Source organism: Copadichromis virginalis, linkage group LG6 (assembly GCF_057382275.1).
Source record: "Copadichromis virginalis isolate Kocher_CV1m ecotype Utaka linkage group LG6, C_Virginalis_male_GT1.1, whole genome shotgun sequence".
Taxonomy (NCBI): Eukaryota; Metazoa; Chordata; class Actinopteri; order Cichliformes; family Cichlidae; genus Copadichromis; species Copadichromis virginalis.
This window is the reverse complement of record NC_140623.1, coordinates 24,754,360-24,771,875: the sequence shown is the minus strand read 5'-3', so window position 1 is coordinate 24,771,875 and position 17,516 is coordinate 24,754,360. Positions and strand designations below refer to the sequence as shown.

General features: G+C 38.4%; 1 protein-coding gene across 1 annotated transcript; it reads left to right on the top strand.

Moving 5' to 3' along the window:
• Window positions 1-1,600: 1,600 nt before the first annotated feature.
• Window positions 1,601-16,688, top strand: ptpn9b (protein tyrosine phosphatase non-receptor type 9b). The gene is made up of 13 exons (XM_085459403.1): window positions 1,601-1,684; window positions 3,863-4,006; window positions 4,814-4,903; window positions 5,169-5,293; window positions 5,739-5,844; window positions 6,016-6,126; window positions 6,219-7,081; window positions 7,187-7,283; window positions 7,708-7,777; window positions 11,802-11,880; window positions 11,996-12,146; window positions 12,402-12,609; window positions 13,945-16,688. The coding sequence occupies exons 1-13, from the start codon at window positions 1,652-1,654 to the stop codon at window positions 14,166-14,168; spliced, it is 2,301 nt and encodes a 766-aa protein (XP_085315529.1). The 5' UTR covers window positions 1,601-1,651; the 3' UTR covers window positions 14,169-16,688.
• The last annotated feature ends 828 nt before the right edge of the window (window positions 16,689-17,516 follow it).

Here is a 17,516-nt window from a genome sequence, read left to right as displayed (position 1 = left end):
CCGACGGAATACAAGCTGTTCCTAAGCAAAGTTCCATTTAGCATCACTATTGCTACTACTATCTATTCTACATTGACTATTAATAATGATTGATGTGAATAATGATTGTGTAGTGAATAATGATTGTGTAGTGAATAATGATTGTGTATTTACAGTGGTACTTTTTACTTTCTACTTTACCACTTACGTAAACGTAAAAGTAATACATTCTAAACCTTACTGAACCTTACAATATAAAAGTAAAACTATCCATTACACATAAAATGGGTTCCATAGCCATTCTTTTATGTTATAGTCTATTATCAAATTATTATAAATGAATAAGCAAGTATTTCATATTTGTAGATGCCCAGGGCAGAGGTGATTGAAGTAATTGTATATACTGTTGCGTGGTTTCATTTACTGTACAGCAGTTTATTTTTCTTTTTTCCCCTTTTTCACAATTTAGCTATTCTTCCCCGACCATACCGTATACATGCTGATGACGCAAAGAATACACATTAGTATAATATACCATGTATGTGTAGTGTAAATAAAACTAATACTGATAATTGACAAATTAAATAAAATGTTGTTTAATACATGTTTTATGATGTTTTATGTTTTGGTAAAAATAATTATGCTCCAGGGTATTTACTGAAAAACACATAATGCCTTAAATTCAGAAAAATTACTACATCGTAAAATTTTCGAAAATTAACCCAGAAGGTATTGCGTCTCTTATGAAGTGCTACTTCTTTCCATTTCTTTTCTGGAAATAATGTGTAGAACAATATCGTCCTCTTCTTTTACTATAAGTTGGATATTTTATATCTATTTAGTCTGGTCCTGTTACAGTGAAAGTAAGTCTGCCTATTCAGCGGGGAGGAATAAAATATAGACCAAATATGACAGTAAACATTTATAATGTTTAAAGCTGAATATTCAATTCCGAACTTAAGATGAGTATGATCTACTCTGTTTGCCACGAAAGTGAAATCTGTCAGTCATAGCATAGGCCTTTACTCAAGTCTTCTTTCTTTCCCGTAAGTGCATATGAAATTCTGGGAGGAGCTATTTCCGTGGTTCAGAGAAATACTTAGGAAGTAGTGCCGAGATCCTCTGAACTGTTTACAACTCATATATAGAGTCACGGTTATGTTTGTCATGGTTATGAAGAAAAATATGTATTTTCCTCTGTGCAAAAATTGCTCAATGTGAATATTTGCTTTGTGAAAAATTGCAGGAGATAGATATCATACGATTTAGAGACCATTTGTGGCTGATTGGCGAGTCTATGTATGACTGTATCATAGAAACAATGATTATCCCATACTTGCTAAAATTACTTGCACTTGGATTTTGTTTTACATCTCTGTTCAGATTTTCTCCCTCTAGGCTCATAAAAATTTCCCTGTATGTTAACTATTCTGCTTTAATATAGTCTATAGTTATTTTTACTGACTGTGTTTGGAACACTGTGCTCTAGAGTTACTGGACAGCAAAAGGAAGATGCAGCATGGGGAAAACACTACCATGTTATTCAGTTAATGAAACGCCAGCGGTTTGAGCTGGGGGGGATGTGGGCGGGGCTTAGAAGTCTATCTCTGGCTGCATGGCGTGAGCGAGCGGCTAGTGGGCGCGCCCGCTGCGACGTTGCGGAGGCTTCAACATGGCGGAAGCCCTGACAACTCAGGAGCAGCTGGTAAGAGTCTCTTCGTGATTTTTTTTTTTCCTTTTTCGTTTTCTTGTAGTAGTCATTGTGTACAGTCGCCACCCTCCGTTTCTTCTCTAAAGGAGGTTTTAAAAAAAATCAGATTCTGTCGTGCGGTTATTTCTGGGAACGGGGCGGTGTAGTAAACAGCCCCGGCCCGTTCACAAGCCTCCTGTCGACCGACTCCGGTGTGACTGACAGTAGTTAGCATGTGTGTTAGCGCGATGGCGTTTGCTAGTAGTGGAAGGTATCATTTTACCGGCAGTCTGCCTTGAATGCTCACTTCCTGATAACTAGGCATTATGCGGACCACATCGATATGTTCATGAGTCTAAAGTAAATTAACCAGCGACCCACAATTCTTTACAGTTGGCCCTACTCATAGAGCTTGTAGTCACTTAATGGCTTTCGTTAGCCGTCCAGCTACCACATGCAACCTAGCCGCTAGCTAATGGCAGTGGCTATTGTTGACTTGCAGGGAATTTCCTAGACTGCAGTCTTACCAGTCTTTATAAATGATTTCGGGCTGAGCATTAAGGTTAAAAAAGATAAATCGATTGTTGTCTTTATTATTTATTGTCATTTTATACCATGACACGGTTAAAAATGACCAAAACCGCGACTTTGGACGAGTGTTTTGCTACGAGCCAACGAACTAGCAATATCTCGTCTAACGGATTTACTGTGGACAATTCATAGAAATGATCCTCCGGTTCGTAGCATTGTTGTTGCAATCACTTTCTAGTAAAAGGGGTGGGCCTGAGATAAATGACAAACATGAAATGTCATTCTGCGTTTCTGATTACAGCATTATATTACAGCTTCTGGCCTGATCTTCATCTACTTATGACAAGGTTAACGGATCATTGAGCAAAGTTAAAGGGCATACTTTGGATGCTCCCCAGATTTGCAGATCTTATCTGTTGATAGCTAATCACTTTCGCGCACACAGTAACGTCTGTCAACTAACTGCCCGCACCACTAACGTTTGTAGATTTTGGCTGCTCGTGTTTGTCGTCTTGGATTACATCTCAACCAAGGGAAAGCGATCATCCTGGTGTTGATGTACCGTTATTGGGTACTAGATTAATTATGTGGTCATGTAATTTAAATATGCCCCCTAAATAATGAGTTTTTCAATAGTTTTTGTCCCACTTAAAAATTTAGGCCCACAGTGATAATTCTCTTGATGTGTTAATACTTTGTATATAAGTATATTTTTTGCCAGTCAAGACCTTGCATCTTTTTGGCATATAATTAAGACTGTGCCAGGAAATGCACACATTTTTCCAAATATTAGTCTTGGATTAGAAAAAATGAAAGTCTGCATTCTGGTTAATTTCCAGTATGCATCAATTATATAGTTATTTGTTATAATTCATCTATTTTCTGCATAGGAAAAAGATATATACAGAGGCAGTAAAAACACCAGAAAAAAACAGTTTTGTTACTTATGGTTTCATAAAAAAAGTATAATAAAGACATTTTTATCAAATTATTTTCTTTGTAAAAAGGGAAAATGCATACATTTCTATTAAATAATGTAACAGACTCATGTGTTTAGTCATTCTCCAAAATCCCACGAGCCATTTAAACAAAACAAAGAAAACCCTGCACTGACATTTTCACATGGATAGTGCCACATGTTGGATGAGCATCTCTTTTGTTTAGGGCTACAATTAATAACAAATTTCATTATGAGACAAGGTGCTTAAGCATTTGGATGGGTTACGTTTGCCAAAAAACACCCGGTGGAGAAACACGGTATTTTGAATCATGTTTACAATGGATGTACATTTCTTTGTCCTTATTTGTGCACATATATAAAGCTTCTTTGTGTATAGCTGAAAAGTTAATTGTTGTCCCCATTTTTATACTTTTCTCCTGGTGCATTCAAATTTGGAGGATGGATGCAGAGTACTTGGAGCAAACAAGCTGACTGTTGTCTCTTGGCACATGAGTGCTTTTGTTGATAGTATCTTCCAGTAGCGCACACTTCACAATATTTAATCTTTGACAAAATTGTGTACTTTTCTTGTCATGTCAGCAATCATTCCCATATTATCTTTTGTTTTTTATGGATATCTTTCAAAGCCATATAAAGTTTTACACACAATCTCTCTTTTTTATTTTCTTAACGTGTGCCCATCTTTTCCCGTGTCTTTTCAGGCTGTAGAGGAGTTCCTGAGTGAGGTGCGGAGCAGGGAGCAGCCTCACAGCGCTGGGCTCGTCTCTCAACCTACAGCTGTTAAGTTTCTTATGGCCCGCAAGTTTGACGTCTCCAGAGCCATTGATCTTTTCCAAGCATACAAGGTATGGCATTGTTTCAACTAGTGACAGCAACATCTGTTTACCTTCTGTCGTCACGCGAACCCCATCGGGCTTAATTTGTGCAAAATAGTTCCAATTTTTCAGGTAAATATCACACATTGAATTTGTAATGATTTCTTAAGTGGTGTTTAGATATAAAATATAATAATCCTTAAAAATAATCATAGGCTTGTTTGTAAATGCAGGAAATCTTTAAAATGCATAGTGTTAATGCCCTATAAGTATATCTAATGACAGGGTTTCTGTTGGGGGGGGAAAAAACCACAAGTTAGTTCACAGGTTATTACATCTCTCAATGTTAAACATTAAAATATAATTATAGTTATAACATGTAATTATTGACGCTTAAATAGTTATCTATTATCTGTTAAAGTTAAAAAAAAATGAACTGGAGTGGTACTTGTATCGCACTCAAGCAGAGCGCTAAGAGAGCTTTTGCACCATAACCAGCATTCACTAATTAACACATTCATACTGCACTTTTTTGTATGTCTTTAAATGCTTTTTACTTCTCACACACCTATGAATCACAATGCCCTGAACATACTTGTATAATACAGTGTATATAAAAATGTATGTTAATCTAATACATGCTAGCACTTTAGTGGAATAATTGAGTTCTGTTTAAAAACCAAAAACAACCCTTGAGTTGCAAGTTAATAAACTGGCTTTTGTAATACACAGACTAACAACTGAATACTGTTAAGTGTTTGTATACATACTAAGTCATCTATAAGCTTATGACTTTCCCCTGTCTCTCCTGTGTCTATCTTCATGTATGAAAATTAGAACACAAGAATCAAAGAGGGCATAATCAATATCAACCCTGACGAGGAGCCCCTACGCTCTGAGCTGCTGAGTGGCAAATTTACAGTCCTGGTGAGTGATAAAGCAATGATAAGTCACTTAACATAAAAGGAACTGTAGCTTATCATTTTGAATTAACACCCAAGAATACACAGAAAATTATGCAAGGTGGTGCTGGTCGTTAAAAAAGAGTTTTGTGTGTTTCTGTATGTGCATGTCACAGGGCTCATGTAAGCTTATTTTTGTATTTCTATGAATAGAAATGAAGTAAAGTTTTTATTTTCGATAAATTGATTTGCAGTGGTGTAACATGGTGATCTGTTAATATTTTTCCCAGCCTGGCCGAGACGCAAAAGGTGCTGCTGTAGCACTCTTCACCGCTCGACTTCATCGACCAGACCTCACCACCCATAAAGCTGTTCTCCAGGCCATCATCTACCAGCTAGACAAAGCCATAGAGAGGTAAAGCGTGAACCATAAATAAACAGTTTCCTATGACACTTTATCGTGTTATTTTGATCTGGTACAACAGTTCGTCCCCTGTGCTCTGATGTTAATTCATAAAGATAGAAATATCGATAAATGGGTTAATCATTAGCGTAACATGAAAAGTCCCTGATTGAAGACCAGGAGGAGGTATAAACACAGTCTGTCACAAGCTAGTCTATTTCATATGCCGATCTTAAGCCCACATAAATGGGAGGGTTGTGTCAGGAAGAGCATCCAACATAAAAATCTCTTGCTTTAGTGATTGATTTGAATAAAGGATCAGTTGAAAGGATCAGTTGAAAGTACCTTTAGAAATATAAAATAACTAAATGAAACACAGGAATTATAATAGATAAAAGTGTATTTTTAAGCACATTTATTTTGCTCTTTAACTGTAAAGATCTTCATTTCTTTATAGTGTTCAAACTCAAAGGGATGGGCTCATATTTATTTACGACATGACCAACTCCAGTTATGGAAATTTTGACTATGAGCTCTGTGTCAAGATTCTCAATTTGCTCAAGGTAAATATAAGGAGCATTTTTTTTTTCTCACGTTGTGTTTGATGATCTTGGAATTCAAAAATGCTTTTCGCCTTGTTTTTTTTTTTTTTTTTTAAATATTTCATTATATTTTTATAGTGAAAAATAATTATATATTATATAATATATAATAAAAATATTTTCATTTTGCAGGGGGCCTTTCCAGCTCGTCTAAAATGTGTCTTCATTGTGTCCTCACCTCTTTGGTTTCGAGCACCTTTCGCGGTTCTTCGCCTCTTTGTACGCGAGAAGCTGAGAGAAAGGGTGTGTCTCTTAGTTTCATCAAGAATTTGCATCATGTATAAGATGTTTGTTGTTCATTATTTAATACTTACTTTTGTTTTTCTCCTCACCAGGTCTGCACAGTGAAAGCTCATGAGTTGGCAAGTCATATCCCAGTTTCCTCCCTCCCTGAACACCTGGGTGGGACATCCCAGTATAACCACGTGGCTTGGATTCAATCCTGTGTTAATGTAAACACAAACATTGTTCAGGGTGACACAAAAGAACATGACTGCGTGGGAAGCCTGTTGCGCTCTTATAGCTTAGAGAATAGCAACACAAGTGTAGATGCAACACTGTCCCACGCCCATATAAATACACAAATAGGTCCTGAGATAGCTGTGGCTAACTCTAACTGCTATGATGACAGCAACGCAAACCCACACAACCACTGTGTTGTGGAGAGCAGGACTCGAGGCCAAGGCCAGCACCAACATAGTCCAAATTCTGCTGTGGACAAATCGCAAGTGAACCACCAACACTGGAATGGCTCAGCAGTGAGCGGCGCCAACATGGCTGTCATTGGCTCCAGCGCCAATGCTAACATTAATGGTAGTGGCTGCCAAGCTCCTCCCCAATCAGACACTCCCCCTGATACACCCCTCTCAAAGAAAACTGATGGGGCTGTGGTGAGTGGCAGTGAGGGTATAGAGGAGGAGTATGAGGAGGGTGAGGAGGAAGGAGTGCCTCCGTTGCCTCAGAAATCTCAGCCTCGTCCACCCAACCAGCCTTCCTCAAAATCCCCACCGCTGTCCTCATCTTGGGGTCCTGATGATGAGAACCACTGCATGGAGGTGTCTGTTCACATGCCAGAGCAGGGAGCCATGACGGTGCATGACCTGGTGGAGTATGTGAAGAGGAAGAAGAAGAGAGGGATCTATCAAGAGTATGAGGAGATCCGCAAGGAGCCTCCTGCAGGCACCTTTGACTACTCTAAGTAAGACTTGTCAAGCTCTTATATTTTGTGTGTCTGAATTAAATGTATAATATCAGCCAGAGCTTCAGTTTGTTATGTAGCCTCACATTAGACTCATCTTTGCAGGAAATTGTCCAATCAGGTCAAGAACAGGTACAGTGATGTTCTCTGCCTCGACCAGTCACGAGTGCGACTGTGCCCACTCTCTAATGATGAGGATGAGGTAATAATTCATCTGTAGATACATTTCAATCAATAAATTATAAGTACGATACTAATACAATATTATTGTTTATCTCTGGGAATTAGTGAAGATTGCATTAGCATTTAGCTGAGATGAAATTCATGTTTATCATCGGCAGCTGAAAGTATCTTATTAATTTAAGACATTGAATGTTGGCCCAGTCTGTGTATTCAAAATGTTTTGAATACAGGTGTATCTGTGTTTTGGGTTGTTTTTTTTTTTTCAGTTTTTGTTGTTGTTGTTGTTGTTTGTTTTGTTCTTTTTTTAGACAGTGGTCTAAGTGTAGAATTATTTACTACAATTAAGGTTATGCACACTTTTTTTTTTTTAAACTGTAATGTGTAGCATCTTCTTATCCAAGGCAAAATAACTGAACGGTGAATCGCTCTGCTGTGTTTTGCAGACATCAGATTACATTAATGCTAGTTTCATGGATGGGTACAAGAGGAGCAACGCCTACATCGCTACTCAGGGTGAGAAGCTGTTCACATAAGTTCCTGCTTTACTCTTTATTGCTTGTAGTTTTGCATATTTTTATGATATAATGAGATGATTCCTTGAACAGCTCTTATCTTTCAATGAATGTAATTCTAAGTGCTTTAACTGGAAAACTGCATGACTCCTTCAGATATTTGTTTATTATGTTCTGGTCGTGATGTACGTCAAATGCCTCTAATGGGATTGTGAGATTGAATGGAGTGTGAAGATCCAAAGTGCCTCAACCCTTTTGAGCAATACTGTAGTTCTCCATACTGTGTAAAGAACTACAGTATGGATAATACTATAAATAGTACATGAGCTATTATCGCTGTTGCTCTCTTTATTCTTTTATTGTTTTGTCTGATCTCTACTGACTGCAACTGATCAGTCTTTCACTTTACTGACTTTCATTATTTTGGAATCTCAGCTGGCCGCATTGACAGATTTATCTTTTACATATGCCAGCTTTGCTCCCACTTCTCACCTCTTTTAGTCTAGAGCCGTACTCTGTTTCATCATCACCAATAATGTGACTTGCCAAGCTGTTTGTATGGTTTGTGCTTGCTCGGACTTCCCAGTCCGTCATACTTAATCCATCAACAGCAGTTCTTTAGTACATAGCCGCTTAGCTCCTACAGCTGTGGTTTTACCTTTCCGACTCTCTGTCGCTATTACATTTCTACCTGGAAGTATGTCTGTCTGTCAGAGATGTATTCATCCCAGCGAAATTTCACGTTGACTGCTGGGAGATTTTAGTATGGATATTATCTGTATGTATATTAAAATACAGCAGTCTCTATCAGTAGTCAGTGTAAAATTTCCATATGGATAATATCATACAATATCAATAAGGATAAGCAGAAGAGGATGGGTAATGTTCTCATGCTGGACTTTACATTTTACTAAGATAGCTTTTGACTGATTATCTTTTAATGGCTATTTAACTCTATCCAAGACAAATGTTCAACATGTCACTTCATTTTAAGGGCATTAAATAGTCTTTCGGGTGTCATTGACAGCCTTCCCACCATAAACTCTTAACCTACCCCCGATGGTCTTCTTGGACTTTTAGATGCTCTTGCTTTAAAAACATAGGTTGTTTTTCTCCCCATCATGGTTTACTTCTGAATTATGCAAAGTGGTAGCAAAAAACCTATCTCTTGGAACACCACTACAAAAGAGTTGGATTTTGTTGTTCACAAAGAAATGTACAATAACCACATTCTTCATTAGAAGGATGCACGCTATCTACAGAAAAATCTACTTGGTACACAGATCTAATCAGTAGGGGTGCAACGATATTCGTATCGATATTGAACCGTTCGATACAGTGCTTTCGGTTCGGTACACATATGTATCGAACAATACAATTTTTTTTCAATTTTTTTTTTTCAATTTTTTCAATTTTTTTTTTTTTGTGTCCCGTTTGGATCTATACCCATCAGAATTGTTGTCTTGAGGCCAAGAAAGATGCCAAGAGGATTTATTTTAAGTGGATCATCATATTGGTCCAGTTGATTGACCTTTATTATAATTATGAATTTATTTTATTTTCAGTTGCAAACGGGACAGACATGACTGTGGGATAGGACAGGGGGAAAGAATGAAAGAAAGAGGGGGAGAGAAAGAAAGAAAACCAAAGGGGAGAAAAAAAAAGAACAATACAAAATTTGTAATTTATTTTATCAACTTTCCTTCTGACGATGCTGTCTGTGTTGAGCGCTCAGTGAATCTGCATTTGACTACTCCGCCTAGGCTCGAGAGTGCAGCCTAGGCGGAGTAGTCGAACGCAGATTCACTGAGCACTCAACACAGACAGCATGGTCAGAAGGAAGAGCGCAGGGCAAGCTAGCGAGACAGAAGTGGACCTCCCCACCCTCATTCAGATCTGGCATTTGGAATTATTTTGGTTTTCATGTGACGTATGACCCTGAAGGTAAGCGAGTCATGGACTAAAGTAAAACAGTATGTTGGATGTGCCATGCAATGCTCAATTACATGGGTGGGAGCTAGTGTGTTAGCGCAGTTAGCTCGTTAACGTGTTGGCCGTCTAGCCCCTCTGTATAGGGTAGCTCGTTAACGGAGATTTGCCGTGTTGTGGCGTTAAGGTTATTTCAACGAGATTAACCTGAAAGCACTAGTGGGAACACAACGAATATGACTGCACATTTACACCGACATCATCCTAGTGCAAAGACAAAAACAACAAGCATGCATGCTACAAACTTTAGCCGAGTCATTTAGACAGCTGTTAGCACAGGATTCTCCTTATGGAGACCTGATATGTTTAATATGCTGCTGAGAATATAGCCCAGAAGAAGCGGATAGTATAGCTTTTATTTTGGAAAGAGACATTTCTCTGTAATAAACTCTCTTTTCCAAAGATGAGTGATTCCTCAATCAGATACAGGGCTCGCAATATCGCTAGCCCGACGTCCCGGGGCTATCTCTGCCCTGCCTGTCGGGCTATTGTAGGAAGGAAAAATATATGTCAATGCTTTTGCATTCTTTCAGAAATGTAGCTGGGTAATTATGTCATTGGGTGAGCCACTGTCAATATGTGACATATTGAAATCGTGTTTGAATTTGCCTTGTTTTTTTGCTTTCACTTTGCAATCGCTCGAACTGTGTATAGAGAGCGACAGCACTGATCTGTGAGTGATGATAATTTGTGCACCAATTCCTCTGACATCGTCTTATTAATTGTTAGCTTACTATGCAAACATGACAAGTGAAATCTCCCGCAGCTTAAACATGTGAGAGGTTGATCGCGCAGAGAATCGCTGAGCTTATGTGAGTGCGGCAGGATATATATTTCACTACGATGACCTGGATGATTGAGAACCTTCACAGACAGATATATATTTTAGTTCTGCTGAGCCAAATAAGACAGGTCAGGGTGAAGAAGTGACAGCCAAAGAAAAGCTTACCACAAAACGGAGAAGTTATGACAAATCAGACTATAAGGCAAAAAGAAAGTGCAGCTTTATGGTTTCATGGACAAAAGAATTTCTGTGGCTGCAATATGACGAGCTAAAAAACAACACGCACAAGGGTTAGGGTTAAATTTAAAAACTGTACTTTTGTGTTAAAATATATATTTACAATTTTAATAAATGACAAATTAAAAAGGCATGAACATTTTTTTTTGTATCGAAAAAATATCGAACCGTGACACCAAAGTATCGAACCGAACCGAACCGTGAATTTTGTGTATCATTGCACCCCTACTAATCAGCTCAGGTCAAGGGAGCAAAGGACCCTTTTCTGAATGGTCAGGAACATAATAACCTGGCTCTGCTGCCTCATCCTTACCCACCCTCTTACTGTAATTCTTTGATGTTATTTTTAAAATGTCAAAATAGACTAGATTTACCAGCAGCTGATCACTAACACTTCCTGTAATTTTCCTCCTCCCCTTTCCCTCACTTTCGTTCCCTTTTTAGTTTGAAACTTCCCTCTGCTCACAACCAGTATCATTCCTTGTTTATGTTCCTCATTGATTACTGTAACGTTTTTCTTTTTTGTTTCTCTATCAAGTCCATCCACAAATGTTATCTGGTCCCAATTGCTAGTGGTCATATCATAACCAGAACTCCCTCCATAAGTCATTTAGTAAAACTTCATTGACAAAATCACATTTAAATTTGTCTTTTATTCATCAAGATTCTGCTCCTCACCTTTTAAGCTGTTCCATAAACTTGCTTTGCAGTACCTCTCTTCTACTCTCAGATCCTGCACCGTGCCTCTGGAACTCCCTCTCAGACATCTGTAATATTGGCATTAATCCACTTTAAAATTTCCCCTCAAAACTCTCTTCTTTAAACTGGCATATTCACCTTTAACTGTCACATGAACCCTCTGTTCTTAATTAGCTTATATATTGTAAAATAGTTTTATTGTCATTGATACTTCCTTGGTTACCATTTTTTAAACTCTTCTGTGTAAGTTGAGCTTTAGTGTTTTGAAAGACGCCTAAAATAAAATGTGTCGTTATTATCATCTTGTGTCCCTCAGGTCCTTTGCCAAAAACCTTTGCTGACTTCTGGAGGATGGTTTGGGAACAGATGGTACTTATCATTGTAATGACCACCAGGTGAGACTCCAATTTGGATTGCTGATGTAAACTTTAATGTAAGGATTTTTACAAATGATGGCACATTATTGATGTGTTGTGAATGAGATGAAAATGGATTTACTGTGTCTCTCAGGGTGGTGGAGCGTGGACGTGTCAAATGTGGACAATACTGGCCTCTTGAGGAGGGCAGGACTGAACAGCATGGATACTTCTTGGTCAGGAATACACACATCCAAGTGTTTCAGGACTTCAAACTTTCCCATCTTGAACTGTACAACACACAGGTAGAGCACACGTGTAGTTTACATTTCTTTAACTCAGTTTAAGTCTTTTGAGATGAAAAACTGAGATAGGAGTTTCATTTGTCAATTAAGAGTTTCTAAAGAGTTTCTTTAAATTGTGAGAATGCTTTGTCAGTAGAAACTGTAGAAATCACCATATCTTATTTTCCAAAACGGCTTAAACATGCCAACTCACAAGAAAGAAGTGACTATCTTCTCTCTTTATCTGCTCTCCTGTGAAACCGTCTGACCTTTTAGTCTGGAGAGAGGCGGGAAGTGTGCCACTACCTCTATGTCAGCTGGCCGGACTTCGGAGTGCCCAAGAGTGCTTCTGCTATGTTGGACTTCCGTGAACATGTTCTGCAAAGGAGGGAAGCTGCAGTCCAGACCTTGGGATCCACCTGGAGAGGGCCTCCAGGGGGCCCCCCTGTGGTTGTGCATTGCAGTGCTGGCATTGGCCGTACAGGTAAAAACTATGGATGCTCTTGGCAGCTAATTTCTTAATCGACCAATTAAGGGGGAAAAAATTGACTAATCTAAAACTAAGAAACACTCAGATATCAAGTTAAATCTGAGAACCCTTTAATGGATAACCATTAAAACATTGACATCATTAATCCCGTTCTTCAATAATATATCTTGCTTAACTGTGCAGCACCTAACATTATCAACATTGAACATTGTATTCCAAATAGACAAGGAAGAGGGAAAAACACTGAAAATAAACCTTTCAAGTTAGAGTTGCGGCTCTAATTTGAGCCCCTCCTGAATGACTGAACTCGTCACCCTATCGCTAAGGGACAGCCCATCCACCCTTAAAGATCATTTTTGCTGCTTGTATCTACAATCTCATTCTTTTGCTTTTAAAAGAATAAGAGTGTTAACAAAAGATCAGACCTAGAGCAACATATTTATGGTCTTTCTCAATATTGATGCTCCATCTGGTGGCAGATGGCTGCATAACATATAGTACATAGCAATTTACCAGCACTGGGCATCAATTCAAATGTTTACAATTAGATTACACTACTAGCACGTCTGGTACTGACTAGTAACACTAGGGATGATTAGTTGTGTAGTTGAATAGTTGCACACATCCTAGTAAAGATGTCGTCATCTGATTTAAATACTTTAAATATAGATTTATAGCGCTCTTATGCATCTTAAAGTAATCTCATCTGAGAGTTTTACTTTACTATTTGAACCTGGAGCCGGTGCCACTTTAAATAAATGGTAGCTAACCTTTAAATAGCCCAAGAAATTGGTTATTAAGTTTAAAGCACAGAAGACAGTAAAGCAATCTGCATCTGTCCCATAACACTTAAGTATTTTTTTTACAGTGCCTGTTTAGCTCAGAGGGCTGATACTGTGTAAAAGGCTTCTCTTTAAGTTAAAGGAAATCCCTGCAGCCAGCTGAAGTGGGAGGACATGTTGGTCAATCTTCAGCCTGTTATTTTAAAAGTACCTCACCAGTGTGTGAGCCACTTTTGTGTCTTTATATATCAGTGCCACTGCCTTGCCTTCCTAATTGTAATTCATGCAGTTGATATACAAAATTAAAATCCCACCAAATGTGAATCTGGTAAACAAATGTAAGGTATTGTGTATGCAGGTCGTTTTGCCTTGTATTATTTAGACAATGACTTTTACTTGAATTACCTCTTCCCTTCTGCTGAGCTGTAGTCCTAACTTTTGCATTTATTTTTAGGTTTTAATCTGTTGTCTTGTGTCCAACAAAAACCTTTTTAATTGAGTTCTTTTAAGTGTAACTTCTCGATATTCATCCCTCATGGCTGTTTAGGCACATTCTGCACACTGGACATCTGCCTGTCCCAGCTGGAGGATGTTGGCACAGTAGATGTCTGTCAGACGGTGCGGCGGATGCGTACACAGAGGGCTTTCAGCATCCAGACCTGGGATCAGTACTATTTCTGCTACACAGCAATCATTGAGTATGCCCAGCGGAATGGGAAGCTGAGCCCAGTGCAGTGGTCTGACTCAGAGCTAGAGACTGACAGCGAGTGAGAGACATACGGAGGGTAATTAGATGAACAGAACAGTCAATCTAAGCAGAAGTCATAGGAATGAGAGTGAGGAGTGGCGATTCTGAGTACATAAAGGAGATGACTCTTCAGACATAACAGAGAAGAGGCACAAGATGGCAGACTCCCACAGTTGCTCTTCCTTCTTCCCACGAGTTGATAAACTGAGAAGGCAAAGAGCTGGAGAAGAAAATTCAGTGCAGTGGAAACTGCATTGACGAGCAAGCTGGCCTGCCAATTTCCAAGCCCCTTTTTAAAAAATTTAGCAAACTACAGGGGGTTTGGCCTGCCCCGAACCTGTGTTGTCGACAAAAGCAGTGTACGAGTAGCATTTTTATATTGACTTGCACATGAGAAATGACAAACTTGAACCTTACCCCTAAAAGCCCTCCAAACCCGAATCTTTGGTCCTTTTTGTATTTCTTGTCTCTTCTCAACTCTGAACAAATCTGTGACTGCAGATAAAATGTGTGGGGTATGAAAAGGTGAAACTTGAAAACATTTCTTTTTGTTTTTTCTTGGTTCTCTTTGAGAGAGTTTGTGTGACAGATCAGTGTGTGAGCCATTTAGTCCATTTCCATGTTGTTTTGGGGGGGGGGGGGTTCCCATGTTAATTTTTTCTATGGTGCATTTTCTATGTGAGTTTCATATTTGTGCATATGTAGACTAACTTTTAAAAGCCAAAGTCCGCAATCTGAATGCTTGGATGTACTCCTTACTGAGATATTATAGACTGAAGCCCATGTATATTCTTGTAACATACATTTATACATTATTGTGCATAATAACAATTTCTGAAATAACAGCAAAAAAAGCCTTGTTTAATATAATTGACTTAACTTTGAGGAAAGAATTCCTGTGTAGCGAGCCAGGCTATGACAAAATATAGAAGAGTTCTGGTTTTAAACTAATGTTGTATTTCAAATCTCTGATTTGTCAGGTCTAACATCGTCTTTACTGTTGGAGCGTTCTGATTGGACGATCTTAAGTAATTTGGCCTTAACTTGATTCACTGCCTCGTCCTTCTAAGACCCTGAACCATACCTTTAAACTGTACACTTTTATTTCCTCCCGTGGTTCTCCTTTTTTTCAATCTGACTCTTGACACCACAACTGTTGTTTGATTCCTGAGGTATGCTCTCCCTCAGATAATTGTGCCTTCACGTTTTCCTTAGCTTAATGTCTCGCTAGTAAGTAAAACCCAAACTAGTGCACTTGCATAAAACATGTTAACTTTGTGCCACACAGGACCCCCACATTTTGCCTATAAGTCCTGTACATAGCACACTATGTATAAATGACAAAGTAGTGAGTTATCTGGGAGTTAGCTTTGAGACGTGGTTATTATTTTATCATTTGACCTCAGGGGGTGTTTTTGTCTAGTGTCAAAGATCCATTTCTGGGTTTGCCTCTGGTAAATTATCATTTAAGGAAAAAAATCTATATCAACTTTATTTTGTATTTTTTACTGTATTGTATCCTACTGTATTTATGTCTTTGTACAACTTCTACATTATTGAAAATCCGTGAATGTTGGTACGATGCAACAAAGAATAACAGACCAGTTATTGCATTTGATAAGCTGAACAAATCGAACGAGGAGTGAACTATATATATTTTTCTTTGTTGTTCACAATGACATTGAGGTGGAAACTGTCACTTGCCATAGTATTTTCAGAACTGACTTGTATAAATGGTGATTGTTCAAGTTTTGGACAATAAGGGGTTGGGATGGGGGTGAGGTAGGGTAGGGATCAGGTAAGCTAACTTGTGTTTTTAGAGAGTTTATCATAGAAACGGTAACGTTAACATCCAACTGTCTGGTCCCCTTATGCCAAGGACAAAGCAAAAACAAACAAAAAACCTATTAAGAGCAGAAAATGGCAAAAAAAAAAAAAAAGGACATGTGGCTACATTTCTGTTCATATAAATATATATCTATATATTATTATGGGATAAAGTTTATCAGCATGGATAGAGCCTTGAATGTTTTTGGGGTACTGGTGTCCGAGCAATTTAGTAAAGACTTTTTTTTTTTTTTTTTGGTGAATGTGGACCTTGCATCCTTCAATGCCAAAGGCCTAGGCTCAATCTGAAAGTGTTTTCCTGTCACACATCCTCAACAGCCTGCAAGCATGGACTTACTGGTGCAGTCTTGCATCCACGGACACCGAAAGACCCTGGAGCACCTTGGGAACATTGCTAATAAATATGTATAGCTAAAAAAAAGTGGGAGAGTGGGTATGCAAGAGTTTTGATCCCTGTGCTACATTTAATTTGTTTTGTAAGAAACTGAGAATGCAATGTGCATTTGTCACTAGTGTTCATTTAATGTCTCTTTTTGTGCTTGAAGTTCATGCGATTGAATTACAGCCTTTTACATGCTGTCAGCCCAGCTGTCCCATTAAAGAAATGGTCTTACTATCTTAAATGGATACAAAGCTAATGTGATCTCTTGGCTGAAAAAGAGTATTGCAAAGATTAAATGTGTAGTAAGAACATGTCCACCTTTTTCTCTTTCATTGAAATTGGAGTTACAAAATTGCTTTCACATACAGAAATGGGTTGATGAGATCTTTGAAGTATTAAGCATTCAGCTAACAGTCTGTGGTCTGCTCTTTGCACTAGTGCAGAAATGTAACAGTTTAAGTATTAGTTACTCTAGTGCAAATGTAATGTACTCGAGTTCCCTCGTAGTTCTACTTCACACCTCCATTACTTTCACTCCACATTATTTATTGGTTATGGTGTGGCGCAGATATTTTAATTAAGGCATGTAACTGAGACTGAGATTCTAAAATATGAGGCATAACTTTATATTAAAAGTCCACCTCAACCTACTTATCTTCCACATTAATGCATCATGGTAAAAACCTTAGGCATTACTCCATCTAAAATAACAGTTTCCAGTTAAACTGAGGTCTTGCAAAGTTATCTGAGATCCTGTGTTACAGTTTAAATATTTTCACACTGTTAGGCTTTGGAATCACGATTAGGTTTTAAGGATTCTGTTTACGCCCTATGACAGCTGGGATAGGCTCCAGCGCCCCCCGCGACCCTGAAAAGGATAAGCGGAAGCGAATGGATGGACGGATGGATGGATTCTGTTTAGATCCCTTCACACTGCCAGTTCAAAACAGTATGACATAAATAAAGAATGGGTGACGATGTGACAACTAAGATAGTCAATTAGATACCTAAGCATGTGGAGAAAACACAAGGGGGAAAAAACTATATAAGAACTACAACATGCTGCAAAAATAAAGTACAACTACCAAAACCTTTTGCACAGAGAGCGTCACCATTAAGAACCCCATCTTTATGAAAATGA